This window comes from Eleutherodactylus coqui, chromosome 11 (genome assembly GCF_035609145.1).
Source record: "Eleutherodactylus coqui strain aEleCoq1 chromosome 11, aEleCoq1.hap1, whole genome shotgun sequence".
Taxonomy (NCBI): domain Eukaryota; kingdom Metazoa; phylum Chordata; class Amphibia; order Anura; family Eleutherodactylidae; genus Eleutherodactylus; species Eleutherodactylus coqui.
In genome coordinates this window covers 94916593-94936521 of record NC_089847.1, presented here as the reverse complement: position 1 = coordinate 94936521, position 19929 = coordinate 94916593, and the positions used below count along the sequence as shown (strand labels likewise).

Below are 19929 nucleotides of genomic sequence, written 5' to 3'. Positions count from 1 at the left end.
TCCGCTCATGGAAGCTGCCATAGGATTGCGTTTGAAAACGCAATCCTATGCAGACGGCCGCGATTTGTCCGCGCAAAATTTCAAACAAATCGCAGCATGCTCTATTTCTGTGAGAGGCTCGCAGAGCCCAGCACAAATATGTCACTTCCCTGCCGCCGGCTCAGCTCTTCGCAGCCTGCACACCACAGAGCTGGAGCCGGGGGAGCAGGTGAGTGCCGCGCTGGTCCCTGCAGGGGCTCGGGTCGGGTCCCGTTGCGAGAATTCTCGCAGCGGGATCCGACCCGGCCGTCTGCAGATGGCCTAAGATATCAAGCGTGTGTGTATATTGAGGTTAATAATGGTTTTAAAGTATCTTTGAATAAAGGTGTATATTTTAAATGGGTATCCTTTAGCAGAGATAGTTGTCTGGTTTTTGGTCCCTGCCATTATATATAATTGTTGAAGTGATATTATTCTTATGTGTAATACCTGAAGAAGAGGCTAGTACAGCCTGGAAACATGTTGTTCTAGCATGCAATAAAGTGAATTAGCCTTTAGTTTTTACATAATCAGCCTAATTATTTTTTTTACAAAGAACAAATTTCCAAGAAAGGACCATATCACACTTTCTCCCATTCTCCTTAGGCCTCGGTCACACGGGCGTTTTTCCCCGCATGACGGATGCGCATCCGCAAATCGCGTGACCGGGGCCGAAAAATCTGCTCCTAGCCGCGTTTCATTAGAAACTGGCTGAAGCAGTGCAGCGCTGTCTACAGCGCTGGTGAGGGTCACAGCCCTCACCAATCAGAGGCAGCTCTCACTCACCCATTCATGAATTCATGAATGGGTGAGTGAGTGCTGCCTCTGATTGGCTCAGCGCAGGGACCAATCAGGGGCAGCTCTCAGCTGTCATTCATTCTCAATGGGGTCGGCGCTGCTGCCGCTGGCCCCATTGAGCGCATATAGAGAAGAACAGGAATCGCAAATAGGCGCGATCTGCGATTTCTGTTCTATAATAAATCGGACGAGCGTATAAAAAGTGCTCATGTGTCCGATACCATTGCAAAGCAATGGTTCTATAAAAACGGCGATCACATGCGCAGATCGCACCAAAGATCGCCCGTCTGACCGAGGCCTTAGTCCTGCCTCGGGTACGTCCAGGTGACACAGGAACCAGAGTACGATGAGGACCTCAGGATTAAAAAGATAAATATATATATATTATAAATATATACCATATTTTTCGCTCTTATAGAGCGAACGTGCCAAAATTTGGACGTGACGGCAGCTGTGTGGTGAGAATTGCACATCCTTATCACACATCTGCAGGCTGGATCGGCTCCATAGCAGGGGAGTCATACTATTGTTTTTGCTTCAACTGACAGAAAAGAGTTGGCTAGGACAAGTGGTAGGCTGAGAAGGTGATTGCCCGGGGAGAGATGGGGAGCGGATAGGGTGGGGAAAAATGCAGAGTATGTGTTGTTCAGATTAGGGATTGGTGGGGAAGTGAATAGGAGTGGGCATTTAAATGAATTTCTTGCCATTTATTATTACCATGCTGAATGTTGGGGATGGTGGGTGGTGTGTTGCTAGTGGAGGCACTGTGAAATACTGGCCTTCGACACCAAGAGAGCTTGTCACACAAATGAATGTGTGTTATAGACCAACAGCAGAAAAAAAATCTCATTGAGGGTTTTACAGTATAAGAAGCTAAAAAAATAACTCCTGAGTGGCGATGAGTGAACTTTTGTAAAGTTTAGTTCGGCTGGTTTGCTCAATTTTGGCAAAAAGTTGGGTTCTAGCCAAATCAGTTTAAACCGAGCCGGAACTTCACAAAAACCCTTAAAACTGGTGTGTAACACTGGGAGCCATGAAAGCCTTGTATAATACTCACAGGTCAACTAGGAGTATATTAAGTAGTTTTAAGCTGTATTTAAGGCAGAATTAATGAACACAAAGGAGGAAAATGTAGACGAGGAAGGAATAAGAAGGAGAAATGAGAAGGAAAAAAGAAAGAAAAATATTATCTTTCCTTCTGCATGATTTTTGTTGTTTTTTCTTATTTTCTTCTTTTTTTCTCCTTTTCTTTCTCTACACTTTTCCTTCTTTTTCTTTCTCTATCTTTTTTTCTTTTCGTCTTCTCTTACTTTTTCCTTCTTTTTAAAACAAGGAAGAAGAAGCAAAAAGAAGAAGAATTTGAATGGGCTCAGAGAGAGAGAGATTTCTGACTCAATCGTCCTACCCTAAAGATACAAAAATCCTAAAATGATGTCTTTTTACTAGATGCCGCCAGTTGTTTATCCAACATAGCACTACTATATTACTATGACAGCAGATGATGCAGATTCTCTTGGGAGGCCCAAGCTTTTAATTGCAGTTCTGCTTCAAGTGTTTTAGGAGAGCTTTTCCAGAAAAATACCATGTGATTGACAGCCTTTCTTCCCAAGAGTCTCTCCAAGGTTCACGTGCACAAGTCATAGTTCAGGAGTGATTTCTCAGCCCTGCCTACATTCAAGTAGACACTTCTTTGGGCCATTTACAAGGATTATCGTATTTTCCACCCTGACATAAAATTGTTGCCAGGTTTAATCTAGAAAAAAATGGATATTTTTTTGGAATTGATGTGATTTTTAACATTTAAGCCAAATCATTGTTCACTGATGAATATTAGGTGTACACTTTGATTTGTTATGAGCAATCTTCCTCTGCCTGGTGTGCAAGGATACCGGGTGTTGGGAGTAGTGCATGAGTATTGATATTTGGAATTGTCGTACAATATAATTGTTAGCGCATGGGGATGCCACCCCTGAGCTAAGTTTTGGGAGAGAAGTGAATCTCTTGGACAAACACTAATGTTTATGTGAATATAGTTTACATTTTGGGCAAAAACAATCTCCCTCCCTTCCTTTTTTCTGCTCTTTCCAACATGTGTTGTTTTGGACTTTCAGAGGCTGACAGATGGGATGTGTCATGTTAGGAGGGGCGGTAATGGGGGGGGGCATTTTAAGTTTTAAACTTTGTCAATGAAACAAGATGTCTACATCCCTTTGCTATGCACTAAAAAAACAGACATTGATGTACTGTGTTAACTATTCCAAATCCAGGGCCGACGTTCTGCTGTGGCTGTGCCTAAGACTTCTTCACTTGCTTTACAGGCAGTGACCTCGACTCCATCGGCGCACTCCGCATGCGCCAGAAGATGTGGCAGCAGGGGCGCACACCGCATGGTCAAGACTTCAGCGCTGCAAGTGCTGACATCTACATGAGAGGGGGTGAGAGGCTGAAGACGTCGGCTTTGAAGTCTGATGTCCTGACTCTTCGGGGCAACGCATTAGCATAATAGGTAAGCTACATGGGAAAAAAGTTTTTGCAGTTTTAATGTATGCCTTAGTTCTACTGCAGACGTGTGAGGAATTATGTGTACCAGCTTATATATCAAATTTTCTAGTAACGCTTAAAACTATGATATGGGGGCTCAAAGGTGAGGAAACAGGTGGTTCGGGAGCAGTTACCGGATGTCCCATTCCAGCACTGTGTCCCTGCAAATTTGGTGCATACATAGTATGACTCTTATCAGACGGCTTTGTTAGCACGCTCTCCAATTTATCCGTGCACACAGAGCCATCTGAAAAGAGACACGCCTGCGTGCACACCAACTTGCAAGGGCTTATCCAGATGGCCGTAGGCGAAACTACGCTCGCCGGCACGGAGCATAGTTGCACCTGAACTGGTGTAAGATCCTCCCCATCGCCGACTCTTCAAACTCTGCAACAGACCACAGGAGTTTGAAAAAAAAAAACGCAGGAAGATAGGCGCTGCCCGATCTTCCCCGCAGGTGGTAGGTTCTCTGCGGAAAAGATAGGATAGGTCCTATCTTTTGTCACCTGTACAATTAACTGTCAAGAATCCTGATACCTGCAGCAACAGGGAACCAGGCCTTCAGCTGAGGGGACGACAGGTATAGTTTGGCAACAGTTCACGGTGGCTCTACCGTCTCCCTTTTCCAAATTAGCTGAAGGATAACCTAGCTCAGCCACCCGCAGGGGAGAATAAGGATGTGGTTACCTCAAAGTAGTTCCTGATTGTCGTCGTGACGCCAGTGTCCCTGGACAAGTGATGAATCACCTGCCCTGAAAAAAGATCAGTCCATAGCAAAACGCTTTTCAAAACCGGGACATTTGGTTTCCTTTTACTCACGATTAACTTGGTTATTTTCAATTACAAACAGTTCACTTGAGCTTTGCAAAGTACAGCATTCAGTGCTTCAGAATAACCTTCTAGAATTTACATTCTTTGACTCATTCAAATTAAAGTACAGTTCTTCTCCCAAGGCACACACATCCTCAGTCGCTGTTATCTGATGGACGCTTCTTTTGAGGTAAACTCTCTTAAACATCACGGTCTTTCACACCCTTTCACTCCTGTAGCTAATGGCAATTAGTTTCTCACTGGTTTCTTTTGCGGTTCAGCGGGGGAGCCACCTCTCGCACCAACTCCTTCCCTGCATTTCTTGCATTCTTATCCGCGGAGAGATGGACTTCCCACGAGGATAGACATTGTCCTGGCTTAGTCCCGGCAGGAGCAGCTCTTCTTTCCTCCATCTTCATCCTCTCTCAACTCCCGACTCTTCTCCTCTCACACTCGCTAACTCCTCCCCTAACACCTGACACACTCCACACAGAAGTTAGCACAGACAATACACATAACTAGACTGATACAATACCAGATACCAGACATTAACTCTTTCATGCCCTGTTTTGTGTTAATACAGATAACAGTGCACCATACACTATTCTCAACAGTGACATGAGACAAAACACAAAGACAAACACACCCAGGGCAGGAGCGGCCCCTTCTCTGGGCCACTACAATAGTGAAAATGAAACCACTGAAATCCATTGATATCAGTGGTTTGGTTTTGTCCCATTATGCAGCCATGATTATCACAGCCACATAAGGGGACAAAACAATGTTCCTCTGAATCCGTCCTAAGAGACACACAGCTGGAATGGGGCACCTGGTGAGTATAAAACACATATACACCCCTCCCCCCCATTCCTTCACCTTTGAGCCCCATAATGTAGTTTATGGGGATCAAAGGTGATGACAGGTTTCCTTTAAAGTGGTGAATAATAGACAGATCACATACCATTGAGGGAAGATGACTAATGCTTCCCACTTGACAGATCTCTATATAAAACCCATTTCCGGCTTATATTATAATCAAGAGTAACATTCTATAGACTACATATTAGATATACTATTCTGCCTTAGGGACATTGATAAAGTTTTCTCTGGCATTTAAAGGGTTGATAGACTAATACCACTTGGGTCTGTCGGTTGTCCCTCTACATGGGAGGGAAGTAGAGCTCATCGGAAAGTCAGAGGGAAAGGTCAGACGTAATATAAGGAGGCAAATTCCAGATACATTCTCGCCCCCTCAGCCCTGTATTTTTCTCTCAACTATCCTGCATATCGCCCCATCTAATCCCTGTAGGATGACCCTATCTATACATATGCTCTCAGTACTCTACATGGCTCCCCTTAAGATAAACAATAATGTGCAAGTAGGTTTCAATGCAGAATGTGAAGGAATGAGAAAAGCAAAGCAACAAAGAAATGCCTAGAAGGCAAGCAATACTATCAAACAGATGCCTACAACATCATACAACTCTATGTACAATACAGGTAAACACTAAGGTCTACACGAGGGCAAACACGGGTGTCAATATGAAACAGATAGGGTATTGTACGGGGCACAATAGTAAGAAAAGTGGTTTTGCAGTATATGAACATGCTGGGTGCAGAATGGTCATGACATGACCAGGCATGTAAGGGATACATTTTTGTGGATTGGTGTGATTTGGGGGTAGATTATTAAGGTAGGATACAATAGGCGGGTTTAAATGGTGGGTGGAGTTCAGTCAATGTTTTAAGATGGATGCAGAAAGGGCACGGTCTTGTTTTGACATAGAAATTGAGTCCCACCCAGCCTCCCTTTACCTTTTTGCATTAGGGGTCACTTTGTGGCATTTTAAGGAGGAAGGATACAAGTAGTCTTTTATATATTGTCTACATTTTCTCCTGGGTATTAGTGATTAAAGGAATTACACTAAGGTTTGTAACTTATAGTGGGTCCTGGACAGCAATCTGATTTTGCAACATATTGTCATCCTAGTTATTTGACGAGCGGTGTATAAGTTCTTGTGCTTCTCTAAGGGGTGGACTCTGGGAAACAAGTTTTATTATGACTATTTTAATTACTTGATGAGGTTTAAAGGGAACTTGTCACCAGGTTCATACTGCCCGAACCAAGGGCAGCATGAACCCTGGACAGATATGCATTGTACCCCTATGTAAGTGTTATTCAGAAACCCTGTGGCATTTTGGAATAAACCTACTTTGAAATTTGACTCAGGAATAGAACTTGCAAGTCAAAGGTGGGCTGCGTCAGCCTCTCCCTGCCCCGATCATGTAGATTGACTGATTTCTCCCTACATACAAGCAGGGAGAGAGCTGTCAGTCAACATACTGCAGGCAGGGAAAGGCTGGCAGGGCCCACTTCTCTGATTCCAGAGCTTCGTTCTGAGTCAAAGTGTGACTTCAAAGTGTGTTTATTTTGAGAAAGCAGTCAATCTACATGATCACATGATCGGGGTAAGGAGAGGCCGGCGCAGCCCACCTCTGACTTGTGAGTTCTATTCCCGAATCAAACTTCAAAGTGTGTTTATTCTAAAATGCCACAGAGTTTCAGAATAACACTTACATGTGGGCACAATGAATACCTGTCCAGGTTCATGCGGCCCGTGGTTCAGCGTGAACCTGATGATAAATTCCCTTTAACCCAGGTGTGTGCCACTATAGCTGGGTGAGGTTGGCTGTTAGAGACTTGTGAGGTACCTCAACTCTTATCTGCCTTCATCGATAATTGTAGAGATCTGTTCAGGTGGTTAAATGTTGTCAAGGACTTTGCAATAAGAGTATTTCTAACGTGAGTAATATTTATTTATTTTTTCTTAACCCTGTCCTTCAAGTCTTTAAGAAGAACATTTTCAATAAAAGTTTTGACCTTTCGGCGTCCCATACAAAATTTGTGTTTTTATTTTTAGCTGGGTGAGTGGTCAGGTAGGCACCGGAATCGGGTCATGTCATATCATGTAGAATTAGTTCTATGGCTAGGGATACTTTGGCTATGACTATGATTCCACTGAGTTCAATGGCAATATCATGTCACAGTGCTACACAATGATCACACAACCCCTCTCACAGTCAAAGTTGCCTTAGCCTAATTCATATTTGTATTCTGTATTATTTTTACACTAATTTACACCCTGAACAGCCACTATATTAGAGGCATCGGCCCTTTCAGGATTGGAGCTCCCAATTGGAAATTAGACAAGTGACCCCAGAGTGCAGCATAAAATTAAGTGAGCAAGTTTTCTGTGGATTAGTTTCATTGTGAATTCACATTATAATGGGAAAATCAAGCGAACTGTGAGACTTTCAATGAGGCCGGGTCATCAAGCTAGACTAGCCAAGGCCAGGATTTGAAAACTGACAACCTTGTGGAGTTTTTTCATGCAACAGTTTGAACAGTATACCAATAATGGTGTGATTAAGGAAACACATCCAGCAAAAGGAGATCCTCTGGACATAAAGCACCTTCAGCTTCCATGTAGGTAAAGATGGAGGCAGAGGAGAAATATCCCGTAGCGATTGGAGTCTGGATGTGAATAGAGTGAGTCCCAAGATCCTAGAAAGAGAGCAATTTCCATTAATTCTGTGTAGAGGAACCTACAGTACAGGTACCAATTCACACTACAGGCTTTTCCTGTGCGGCCGTCCAGAGTCAGGATCACCGCACAGAGGTACAATACTGAAACACCCACGAGCCTGCTATGTGGGGTGTTATTGTTTAAGCCTTCATGTAAATAATTGTCTGCTGGAGTGTCTGTGGAGTGACCCCCTACCCCTTTCTTCCTCTGGAGTACTCCCAGTCCAGGAGCGGTACTGACAGATAATGTGGACTGTAGGACCGGCTTTCATCCTGTGTATCCTCCCTGACCTCTGAGCTCTAGTCTACTTTCACTTAAGAGAATTGTACCTACATTGTCTTGAACACCTGTTTTGTCAAAGTTTATTCTTCAAGTAAAGTTATACTGGGCCTTAACCGTTCCTGGGGACCCGAGGTACTATGTACAAGACTCAGTGTTATTTCTCTGCCACATAGCATACCAGTGTGTGAGAACGGTGGCATCATGAGTGATAACTACTACTACTCCATCAACCCGTTTATTGGCATTCCCTATCCTAGAGGTGTCGAAGGTGGCCTACAGTCCTGCTCTGGCCTTGCCTACGTGTCATCCCTCTGGGACCAGAGCCTGGTAAGTGCTGCTGTGACAAGCCAACACTTATCCCTAACAGCTCACACCGCAGTCAAGTGCCCGGGGTCGTTCCTCTGGGGTGTTGCAATGGGAGATCACAATTTGGCACAAGCAATATAAATCAATAAGACCGTCTTGCTAGCTGTTCAGAACATGTCAGGACTTCCATCTACTTCGCAGCTATTGCAAGAAGCTATCCTGTCCACATGCGCCAATATTCCTACAGAAAGATTTTAACACCAAGTGGAATATATAGTATGGCACGCCAAATGACAGCAGTTCTGAAGGCCAAAGGAGGTCCATTGCTCTACTAGAACGGTGTCTGATAAAGGGATCACATAGTGTATATTAATAAAGCACAAAGCTATTTAATTCATAGTAGCAGGTTTTATTTCTTTACTGTATACATAGCAACCGTTGAAATGTATGAGTAGAGGTTTTGTGTTTGACTATCACCAGGCTAGGCGTGCGGGCCAGGGGCGTAACAAAAGGCTCAGGGGCCCTGATGCAAAATGTGAGCTGGGCCCCCCCTCTATATGTATCTGTACCCGTACCCATACCTAAACCATGCTGCACAGAGACATAACTTGAAGCTTCTGGGCCCCAATGCAAATCCTGTAACAGGACCCCCAAATATAATGCTTTATTCATAGTACTGGGCTCCCTATATGGAGAAGAGAGGCCTTATGGGACCCCTAATGCTCCTGGGCCCAGGTGCAACCGCATCCCCTGCACCCTCTATAGTTACGCCCCTGGTGCAGGCCATAAGTTCTCTCTGTGTTCAAGTGGATTTTTGCCCAAGTCCTTATCTATTTTCTCACATCCCAATCAAATACTAAAACCACAGCCACACAGGTGATTTTTTTTTTTAAATTAATGTTAAACCTGTAGTTTTTGGAAAATTAAAGTGGTTGTTTAAACTAGTACAGTAGATCAGTGGGGTCTGCTATCTGGATCCCTCCCTGATCAGCTGTTCAATGCGATGCACTCATGCACAAAGCTGATTTCTGCAGGACACAGACAGCTCCATTCCTACTGCAGTGGCCCATTTTAGTATTATAAGCAAAGCTCCTATTCACTTTAATGTTAACTTTGTGCGTAATACAAAACCTGGCCACTGCAGTGGAACCTGAGCTGTCTGCCCGATACAGAAATGAGCTCAGTGCTGAAGCGTTCTGGCCCAGTGAACAGCTGATCAGCAATCCACCGATCTACTATTAATGACCTATCTTAAAGGGGTTGTCCCGCAGCAGCAAGTGGGTCTATACACTTCTGTATGGCCATATTAATGCACTTTGTAATGTACATTGTGCATTAATTATGAGCCATACAGAAGTTATCAAAAGTTATTCACTTACCTGTTCCGTTGCTGGCGTCCTCGTCTCCATGGTTGCCGTCTAATTTTCGCCGTCTAATGGCCAAATTAGACGCGCTTGCGCAGTCCGGGTCTTCTTCTCTTCTCAATGGGGCTCGGTGTAGCTCCGTGTAGCTCCGCCCCGTCACGTGCCGATTCCAGCCAATCAGGAGGCTGGAATCGGCAATGGACCGCACAGAAGAGCTGCGGTCCACGGAGGTAGAAGATCCCGGCGGCCATCTTCACCGGGTAAGTAAGAAGTCACCGGAGCGCGGGGATTAAGGTAAGCGCTGTCCGGTGTTCTTTTTTAACCCCTGCATCGGGGTTGTCTCGCGCCGAACGGGGGGGGGTTGAAAAACAAAAAAAAAAACGTTTCGGCGCGGGACAACCCCTTTAAGGATAGGCCATCAATTGTTTACAACTCGACAACCCATTCAAGGATGGAAACCTCTGTATGTACATCATCTTTAGAAAGAAATCAACACTACATGAGTTCCAGGTACAAGCTGTAGAATATATACATACAGGACAATAAGGTAGACTTTAAGCACTGGGCTGCTGGTTCAAATCGAACCAAGGGCAACATCTGCAAGGAGTTTGTGTCATTTCCCATGTTTGCATGGTATCCCACTTGGATATTCCAGTCTCCTCTCACTCCCTAAAAAATACTACTAGGTGAATATAGATTGTGGCATCTATGTACAATGCTGCAGAATATTTTAATCCTTTCCAATCCACTGTCTGACCTCTAAAGACATTCTGATTGAAGGCTATACAGCTTCCGATGTCGGAAGACATCCAGTAGGGTATTCTTACTGTATATTACTGGCCACAATGTTGTTGGGGGGCCTCTCCAACATGTCCAATACCGCAGTACTGGCTCTAGCTAGCAGGTGGCACCATTGTATAATGGCAAAAAGAGAAAAACCCCTAGAAACCCCTGATTCCAAAATTGGATTGCAAAGGGTTAAGTAAAACAAACATGTATTGTGTACATAGTGGTCCAGATCGAGGTGTAACTTGTAGCTGGTGAGCACAAAATCTGTAATAAAGCCCCATGTGCCATTTATAATATCAATGGATGGGCCCACATGTTTTGATCAAAATGTGCACTAAGAACCTTGCAGTTTTTTATGGGGTATGTATAAATAGTCGTACAATTTTACTTAGATATTAAATGTGTATGAGTGCTGAGACATGTGTTTCTGTTACTGTATTTGTTGCAGCCATGGCTCACCTTCACTTTTACATTTAATTGATTTGTTGGAATTGCTCACTTTGTCTTTTCATTCATGTGCATTGGTGGAGTATGGGCTGCGTTCACTTTTGTTGTGCCCTCCATTCATCCATCCGTCCCAGGTGTTTCAATGAGACTTATTAGTCAAGTATCCAGCTTTCCCATTAATTTGAAGGCTTTTGGCCCAAATATAGTTGTCTATAGAGCTAGGAACCCATCCAATAAGATTTGCCTGGGCATGGAGGATGGGCCCACATGTTTTGATCAATATATGCACCATGATTCTCGCACTTTTATGCAGTTAGTATAAACAAGAATTGTGCAATTTTATTCAGATATTAAATGTGTATGAGTGCTGAAACGCATTTCTGTTACTGTAATCGTCGTAGCCATGACTTACATTGCACCTTCACATTTTTTGGAAATACTAACTTTGTTCTTTTGTGGGAGGAACCTAGGCTTAGTTGTGGCAATTATATCTGCAGCCACTACAGCTGTACTCATAGTCCAGATACCTGTTGTATTCTATGGCATTACAGAGCTCAGTGTTATTGTCAGTTATAGTTTACTTTCTGGATGTAGCTACAGGTAGTAGAGCAATTGGTTGCTCATTATACTGGTATAAACTAAGGGGTAAACCAGAGGCGCAACTTGAAGCTTCTGGGCCCCAATGCAAAATCTGTAATGGGACTCCCAAATATAATGCTTTATTCATAGTACTGGGCTCCCTATAAGGAGAGAAGAGGCCTTATGGGCCCCTAAGGCTCCTGGGCCCGGGTGCAACCACATCCCCTGCATCCCCTATAGTTATGCCAGTGAGGTTAACTATAAAGTGCATACATACAAGAAGCCATGTTCAGTTTTGGACATGTGATCCTCCGCACTCACACCCTGGCCGCCTTTTCGGCTCTGTTCATGTGAATGTCCATAGATATAATATGTCTTGCTATATATTGTATAATATTTCTTCCGCAAGTACAATAATGTTTGCTTAGTCTCCAACACGACCCCACATCTGCAGCAAATCATTCCGACACCTAGACGTTTATAGATCTGCATCAGTTTGATCCATTGCTCTGTGTGTTCCAGCTGCAGCATATCCCTCATTTGTCCAACCTCTGCAGCAGAGCATCACCCCATTAACCAGATATTTTTTTATATGAAATTACAAAATGCTTTTCCATAAAACTATTCTTTCAACTCGCACAACTTTATGGTATTAATCAGTCCCTTACCCGTGCATAACACAATGCTATTCCATTATTCTCCCTCCTAGCCCAAGCTGTATCTCAATTATTTGTCACAGATCTGCAGAACATTTACCCTTAGCTGATTCCCTATAAGTGCCTTGCAGATCATTACTCTATTAACCCATTTCTATCCATTGAAGAGTTTTGCTCCCCTAACCTTTCAACCTCTCTCCCCCTCCTTCAGCATCAGAGACAAAGCACAGAGCTCCCAGCTGCCTCAGAGCAGGAAGCCCCCCGTCTCGCAGAGAGGGGGGCCATCAGACTGGGGCGTTCAGTCTCAGGGCTTTCCGAGGGGCTCGAGGTTTGCTTTCTGGAATTAATCCAAACAGGGGGTCAGTTCAGGATAAAAACGCGGGGGGCGGAGAGGGATAGGGGGGTTTGGGGGTCTGGGGGTAGGCAACAGCGAGTGGCTTTCAGCCAACAGTCAAGACACCCCCTCCCCTTCCAGCCATAACTTCTTCTTTAATAGAAAGCAGCACTGCCTCTCTTACAATGGGATATAAGGTCTTTTGGCTTTGTTTACCCTCTTGTCCCCTTATACACCCCCTTTAAAAATCCCAGAGATTGCATACCCTGTTTCGCCGCCAATTTAACCTCTCCTCTGCCGTGGCAGTTCTTATTCGTTGAATGAAGTGTTTGCCATTCTATACGATACTTGCATTGTGGGTTTGGCCTGCAAAAATGTGAAGTAGCTACGAGGTGTTTTTCTTTTTTTTGTTGCTTGTATACAATGTATCTTTTCCTCTCTTGTTTCCTGTTGGTTGGATGTACAAACTGCCAGCTAATCACAGCAGCTGCGAAGCCGATGACAGGTCCCGAGCCTATAAATCCTGGCCTAATGTATTTATAAATCAAACTTACTATACACACAGTAGCGCCGTTAAATAATACCAGAAGAAGTGCTTTATCTCTTCCATTTATTTGTATTCAGCCAGTGAGAGAGGATGGATAGGTACAGGACACTTACATTATGAAAAGAGGCTTTGTATAGCATCAAGGCATTTCACCCCATTCAGTATCAGAAAAGCACTTGGTTAACGAAATTCTTCTCACCATTTCTTCTACTTGTTCACTGTCACCCCGTCCCACACTTGGTTACTTTCGGGAGACTTAATACCCTTGCATGAACCCACTCTTTTTGCAAGCCTTTGCCACCTGCCCTCCAGTATTCCCCTTGTGTCTGCTTGCAGTCAGTAACACTTTCTTGGACAATTCTTATATACTGTATATTAAGGAATAGCAAAGAGACACAATAGAAATATCAGGAGAGGGCGGTATTATATATATATATATAGTTACGTCTGGTAATATTACGTAACGGATGTGCATAGAAGGAATTATTTATGTAAGTGCCCTAATAACTATCCAAATGGCTCTTAGTTGCAGTAGTTCTCGAGTTCATACAATGAGCATGTGCTATGGCAGCACTGTTCCACGATGCCTCGCTTCCTCATTTGAAAGTCCTGTGAAGGGAGCTGCATCTCATCCAACTCATTGCCTTGGGGTCCGTTCACTGTAAAAAGAGGATAATATAGAGATACATAGTAAATAATTTGATTAGACTGGGTGCTAGTATGATAAAACTGTCCTGACACCTCTAATGTAAGGCTATACCATGATACCACTATGTTTATGATGTAGCAGAGGGTAATTATATTTTTGTAGCTACCTGAAGATGAGATTAGATCGGTCCCGAAATGCATCGTAATATACCGTGACAAGCAGTGTTGAGCAAACTGAACCAATAGGACCTTGCTTTGGTCGAACTTTGCGAAAAGTTCGGTTTGGCTAGAATCCAAACCTCGGGTGGTACATTTTGGTAGAACCGGAAGTTCATAAAATCCACTAAAACTAGTGTTGAACGCAATCCAAGAGCAGGGTGTGGATCAGGGTTGAATGGATGTGGTATAGTGGTTAGGAATGCTATGCAGCAGTGCTTGTAAAACTCCATGCATGTGTTGGTCTTCAACGGATTTGACCCTACAACTCCAACACTGCAAGGCAACATTACTAACCACCAAGCCACCCATTCAAAGGAGAAGAAACACAGAGTATACAAACTACATAGAGATGTTCTCCTTGGTCAGATTTGAACCTATGATTCCATCTCTGGAAGGCAATGGGGCTAACAATGGAGGAGGAGGAGAAGAAAGAGGAAGAAAAGGAGTAATCCTTGGTCAGATTTGACTCTAAGGCACCATCACTGCAAGTCAATGGTGCTAACTGCTGAGCCACATCTTTTGAACCACCACTAATATTATTTCAGGATTCTTAGACGGTGTTCAATACTAGTTTTAGTGGTTTTTATGAACTTCTGCTTCGAGTCAAATTCAGATGGAACTGAGCTTTTGATGAAATTCAGGGAACCAGCTGAACCAAACTTTTGAAAAGTTCACTCATTTCTAGCTAAAAGATCACTCTACATTGTCCTATGCTGGCAGTCTCCGTATTATGCGTTTTGTTTGGATTGCTGTTTTCTAACTCAATATGTATTACCTGTAGTCCTATTCAACATATCAAGTGATTTCATCTTGAGTTGTGCTGAGTTTGTAGCTACAAGACATTACTGTAGTATTAGGGGTCTGTTCACAATAGCCCCACAGCTTCCATGTTTTTCAAATGGATCCTCTACAAAAGTGTTGACTATACTATTACTGTTGTAAAAAAAAGGGAAACCCAACAGAACTCTCCACTAGTGAGAATTGAGCCTAATGCTCTGTGCACGCTGTATCCTAGGTTTGGCTGATACAGTGTTAAAGGTTACTACCATATACATTAAATGTATTCATAGGGTTCAATTCAACTGATAGAAGCCTAGAAAGTGACTATACCTTATTTTCTACTGTATAGGAAATTGCAGAACAGTTCGCTCTCCTATACACTGGGCCACTACAAAAAAGTACACCATGGGGTATACATTTTTAAACAATTGGAGTCAATGCATGACAAATATCACTGTACTGTATGTCAATACACTAGCATAAGTCAGAAACTTCCATCTAAGGCAGGGGTGCACAACTTTTCCTCGTCTGAGCGCCATATTGCCCTACTGAATCAGTTTCAGGAGCCACAAGGGTATTCCCATCTCAGACACTTATGGTATATCCTAAGTATAGGCCATAATAAATCAAAGTAAGTTCTACTTCCAGAACTCCCAGCTATTAAAAGAATGGGGGTCACCTTGTCATCCCAATCAGCACTCCAGAAAGTAGGAGACATGTGGCTCTCTCCATTATAGATGTTGGATGTTGGGGTAACGATCTGGCATTTCATCAATCCTATAAACTACATTGGAGAGAGCTGCATGCATATACAATGCCTCTAACTCATATACTCATTTCTGGAGTGCAAAATGGATCACAAGACTTTATTCTCCTAATCTCTAGGAGACCCAGACACGGCTACACAGTACCCCCTTAGTACTTGTCCTAATATACAGGGGGCAAGACATGGCTACACAATGCACCCTTAGTACTTGTCCTAATATATAGTAGACCCAGACATGGCTACACAGTGCACCCTTATTACTTGTCCTAATATATAGTAGACCCAGATATGGCTACACAGTACCCCCTTAGTACTTGTCCTAATATATAGAGGATCAGACATGGCTACACAGTGCACCCTTAGTACTTGTCCTGATATATAGGAGACACAAACATGACTACACAGGGCACCCTTAGTACTTGTCCTAATATATAGTAGACCCAGACATGGCTACACAGTGCACCCTTATTACTTGTCCTAATATATAGTAGACCCAGACATGGCTACACAGTGCACCCTTATTACTTGTCCTAATATATAGGGGACCCAGACATGACTACACAGTGCACTCTTAGTACTTGCCCTAATATACATGGGACCCTTACATGGCTACACAGTGCACCCTTAGTACTTGTCCTAATATATCGGTGACCCAGACAGAGCTTCAGAGTGCACTCTTAGTACTTGTCGTAATATACAGGGCACCCAGACTGGCTACACAGTGCACCCTTAGTATTTGTCCTGTTTCCTGGCTAGGTGCCACTCCTCTTCATCCTGACATGCAAACTACTTGTGAGCAGCCACAATAGATATTTCTGTGTCCGGATGATTAGGGGGACACAAAATGGCACTGCAGTCCAAATGTGGCCCCTGTGCCGCCTGTTGTGCATTCCTGATCTAAGGTATACATTGGTATACGCTATGGCTTGTACTAGTTCATAAGAAAGCAACTAATCTTTAACTTGATAGAAATATGGAAAATTAATTTGCATAAAGAATTAGGTAAAAATCACAGGAATTAGAGCAGTTACGTTTTGCGGTCCATTTTTCGAGAACCAATCACAGCCAGCGCTTCCTGGAGGCGGGGATTTTGAATCTCTAAAACAGGAAACGCTGAGGAAAAACTTCAAGCAAGTCTGCCAAAGTTTCAGGGAAGACGCGGGGGGAGCTGGCAGCGTCTATTAGGTGATGTGTTCTTTTTTATTTTTTATGCAGCCAAGGCTTATTTTTAGGGTAGAGCTTACATTTTAAGCCACCCTCCCCTCCCCGAAAATCCCATCAAAGGAACGCTAGATAGCTGCGTGACATTGCAGTGCCACAAAATCACGATATCACCATGAGAAAAATGCAGCAATATCGCACAGAGCACAAATGCGATGTCGCCCGTGTGAAAGAGGCCTAAAGATTGACATTAGCATCCATTCTAATATTATGTGAAAGTAACTCTGTCTCTGTCTGTCTGTTACCTTTTCACGGCTAAGCCGCTGAAGCGATTTTGATGAAATTTGACAAAGAGATAGCTTGCATCCTGAGGAAGGACATAGGTTACGTTTTATCCCGAAAATGTATAGAGTTCTCTGGTGAGCGCAACAAGATTGATTTATTTAATGAAGCACAGGTACAAGGCGGACGGGTAGGGGGTGCACATCATAAGCTATGCCTACACAAACGGGCAGATACATGAGGGCAGACGTCATTGCCGCACGTATGCAATGATTAAGCTAGAAGGGACATCCAGCGTTGCCCGGGATTAAAACTTGAACCAAAGACACATTAACTTGGATTGAGATTTTAAAGAAAATCTGTGTTTTCCATAGCAACCAATCACAGGGCAGCTTGTATTTTACCTCAGCAGTATAATATATAGCAGCCAATCACAGCGCAGCTTTTATTTTACCTCAGCAGTAAAATTTAAAAACAACCAATCACAGCGCAGCTTTCATGTTACCTCAGCTGTGTAACAAAAATGTTTCCGTTTGATAATCGTATTTCCTATCCCTTTTTTGGTCTTTTTTTAACCCTTTCCAATCCAATTTTGGATTCAGGGTTTCCTAAAAGGCTTTCTCTTTCTGCTGCTATACAACAGTGCCATCTGCTGGCTAAAGCTAGTGTGTGTGCGCGCCAGAAAGGCTCCAACAGTGGAGTGGCTGGCAATAGACGGTAAGAATACCCTGTCAGGCGTCTTCTGACATTGGAGCTGCACAAGCTTCAATCATAATGTAGGAAGACTTCAGACAGTGGATTGGAAAGGGTTAAAGAAAGATGACAAGTGTACAGAACTGTGCTGACATAGCATAGTGCAGTTACATATATTTCACTATTTCAACTTTTTATGTTCCAATATACAGCAAAACACAGATTAGATAAAAAAAAAAAAAAAATCTGAAACGAAGACATGAAATGGGGTAAGTAAAGATCAGAAAATGAGAGCAAGCAGTGGTTATCGACGGCTCTTTCTCCTCATCGTCTGTTTTTATGCATAATTCATCCAGGCCACACAAATATGATTTGTCTATTATCAAAATATATTAAAGCTCCTAAAATACATTGAGATCTTACCTAATGGCTGTTCTAGGTCTCTTCTGACCTTAGGATAGTAATAGAAACCTCTTTCTCCACACACCAAGTACAAGGCTTCTACAAGGTGAGGTCCACACAGGTGCTGGTTGGCTAAGGCTTGGGTGGTAGGTGTGAATAAGATGAGAAGAATTGCCAAAGGGAGACATTGAATCCACAAGGCCATGATGAAAGAAATGGAGGATGGATCTGTAGACACAAGAGTTACGGACTATTCAGCAATAACCTAGAGAATAATTAAAGACTCGGATAGGAATAAGCTAAAATAATGCAGAATACAATGTAAACTGTATAAAATAAAGACCCGTACTACAGTATTCTGCCTTGTTTTAGTAAGTTACAGTAACACTGCCTTTTTATCTTTTTATATACACAAACGTTAAAGGTATTGTCCAGTTGTAAATTGTTATTGGCTTATCCTTAGGGTAGGCCATAGATATTGGTGGCAGTCTGCTGCCTAGGACCCATGCCAATTAGCTATTCTATGAGCCAGTGAGCTCATGCATTGAACCAATTTCTGTAGGGAGCAGACAGCTCCGATTTCTCTGCAGTGGCCAGGCTTGGTATTATACCCATTCATTTCAATGGGAACTTGGCCTGCAATACCAAGCCTGGCCACTGCAGAGAGAACGGACCTATCTGCTTCCTGCAGAAATCAGCTCAATGCACAAGCACACTGACCTAGAGAAAAGCTTATTGACAGGGGTCTCAGCCAGAGACCCCCATCAATTTACTATTGATGATTTATCCTAAGGATAGGCCATTAAAAATTTGCAACTGGACAACCCCTTTAAGATGCTAGTATTTTTCAGCTTTGGCTATAGCAAAGCAATTGCCTGGCAAAACCACAGATTTGATTGCTATACATACAGATGTAGCCATCATTAACATGACTGGCACATCAAGATAACCTGATTTATAGCATTGTAGTTGTTATCATATGCATTAAACATCACACCAACATTTGCTAGATCTTTACATATACACCCCCACATCAGTTTCCTGTGCTATACATGTATATACCATTGCAATTTAGTAGGGTCAATGGGTAGAAATTAATAACAGATAAATGGACCATACTAGTACTTAGGCTAAAATCTTCATCTTGTTTAGTTCTACATGCAGTTCAATACTTAGAAGTTATCTTTGGATTCTGTTTGGTAGCCATCCCAACCATATCCACTATATACACTTACCTGGACAAGTGTTACAGAAGGACAAGTGGGTCTGGTGTTCCGGAGAGATGGTTGTATAAGCGTGACCTTCTTGCTCTTGCATCCGTATTTTATACATCACAAAGCACCTTAGCTAAGCACCTTGCCAAATTCTGCCGGCTCATTAGCTACTCCTCCCAGCAAGGTGAACAGTTACCTATTAAACTTCCAGGTCCTCAGAACATAAGGATCATTGATTTAACTTCTCAGCATCATCACTTGTTCATTGATGACATGGCCACCTGCCACATTATTCCTAGAAGATAAAGGCAGAGAAAAGTAAAACAGTCACAGTGTACAATATTCTAACCATGACTGATATGTGTCAAAGTATAGTAGCTGACATACACTATCCTGCCAAAAGTAATTTGATATTTGAGTAAGAATCAAAAGTAGCTGGCATTTCCATCCATCCATCCTGCAAACGTCTGTCAAGGTGCATCAGCCTATCTACAATAGTGTAACTAGAGTCGTCATTAGACAGTTGAACAATGGAAGAACGTTCTATGGAGTGACGGATTGCGCTACTCTATCTTCAAATCAGATGGACGCACTTGGATGCGGAGGAGCCTGGGGAATGCCTTTTGCCTGTGTGTTCTGCCAGCAGTTAAAGGGAACCTGTTATGACTAGAGATGAGCAAGTATACTCGCTAAAGGCAATTGCTCG

The 19929-nt window shown here is 43.0% G+C and overlaps 1 protein-coding gene across 1 annotated transcript; it reads right to left on the bottom strand.

Moving 5' to 3' along the window:
• Positions 1 to 13163: 13163 nt before the first annotated feature.
• INS (insulin) lies at positions 13164 to 19301 on the bottom strand. The gene is made up of 3 exons (XM_066584100.1): positions 19245 to 19301; positions 18031 to 18237; positions 13164 to 13717 (listed from the first exon to the last, which is right to left on the bottom strand). The coding sequence occupies exons 2-3, from the start codon at positions 18212 to 18214 to the stop codon at positions 13581 to 13583; spliced, it is 321 nt and encodes a 106-aa protein (XP_066440197.1). The 5' UTR covers positions 18215 to 18237; positions 19245 to 19301; the 3' UTR covers positions 13164 to 13580.
• Between the last annotated feature and the right edge of the window lie 628 nt (positions 19302 to 19929).

Coding starts and splice junctions, on each gene's coding strand:
- INS (XM_066584100.1), bottom strand. CDS start 18,214: ATGGCCTTGTGGATTCAATGTCTCCCTTTGGCAATTCTTCTCATCTTA. Junction 13,718..18,030: donor AGACCTAGAACAGCCATTAG/GTAAGATCTCAA, acceptor CTCTTTTTACAG/TGAACGGACCCCAAGGCAAT.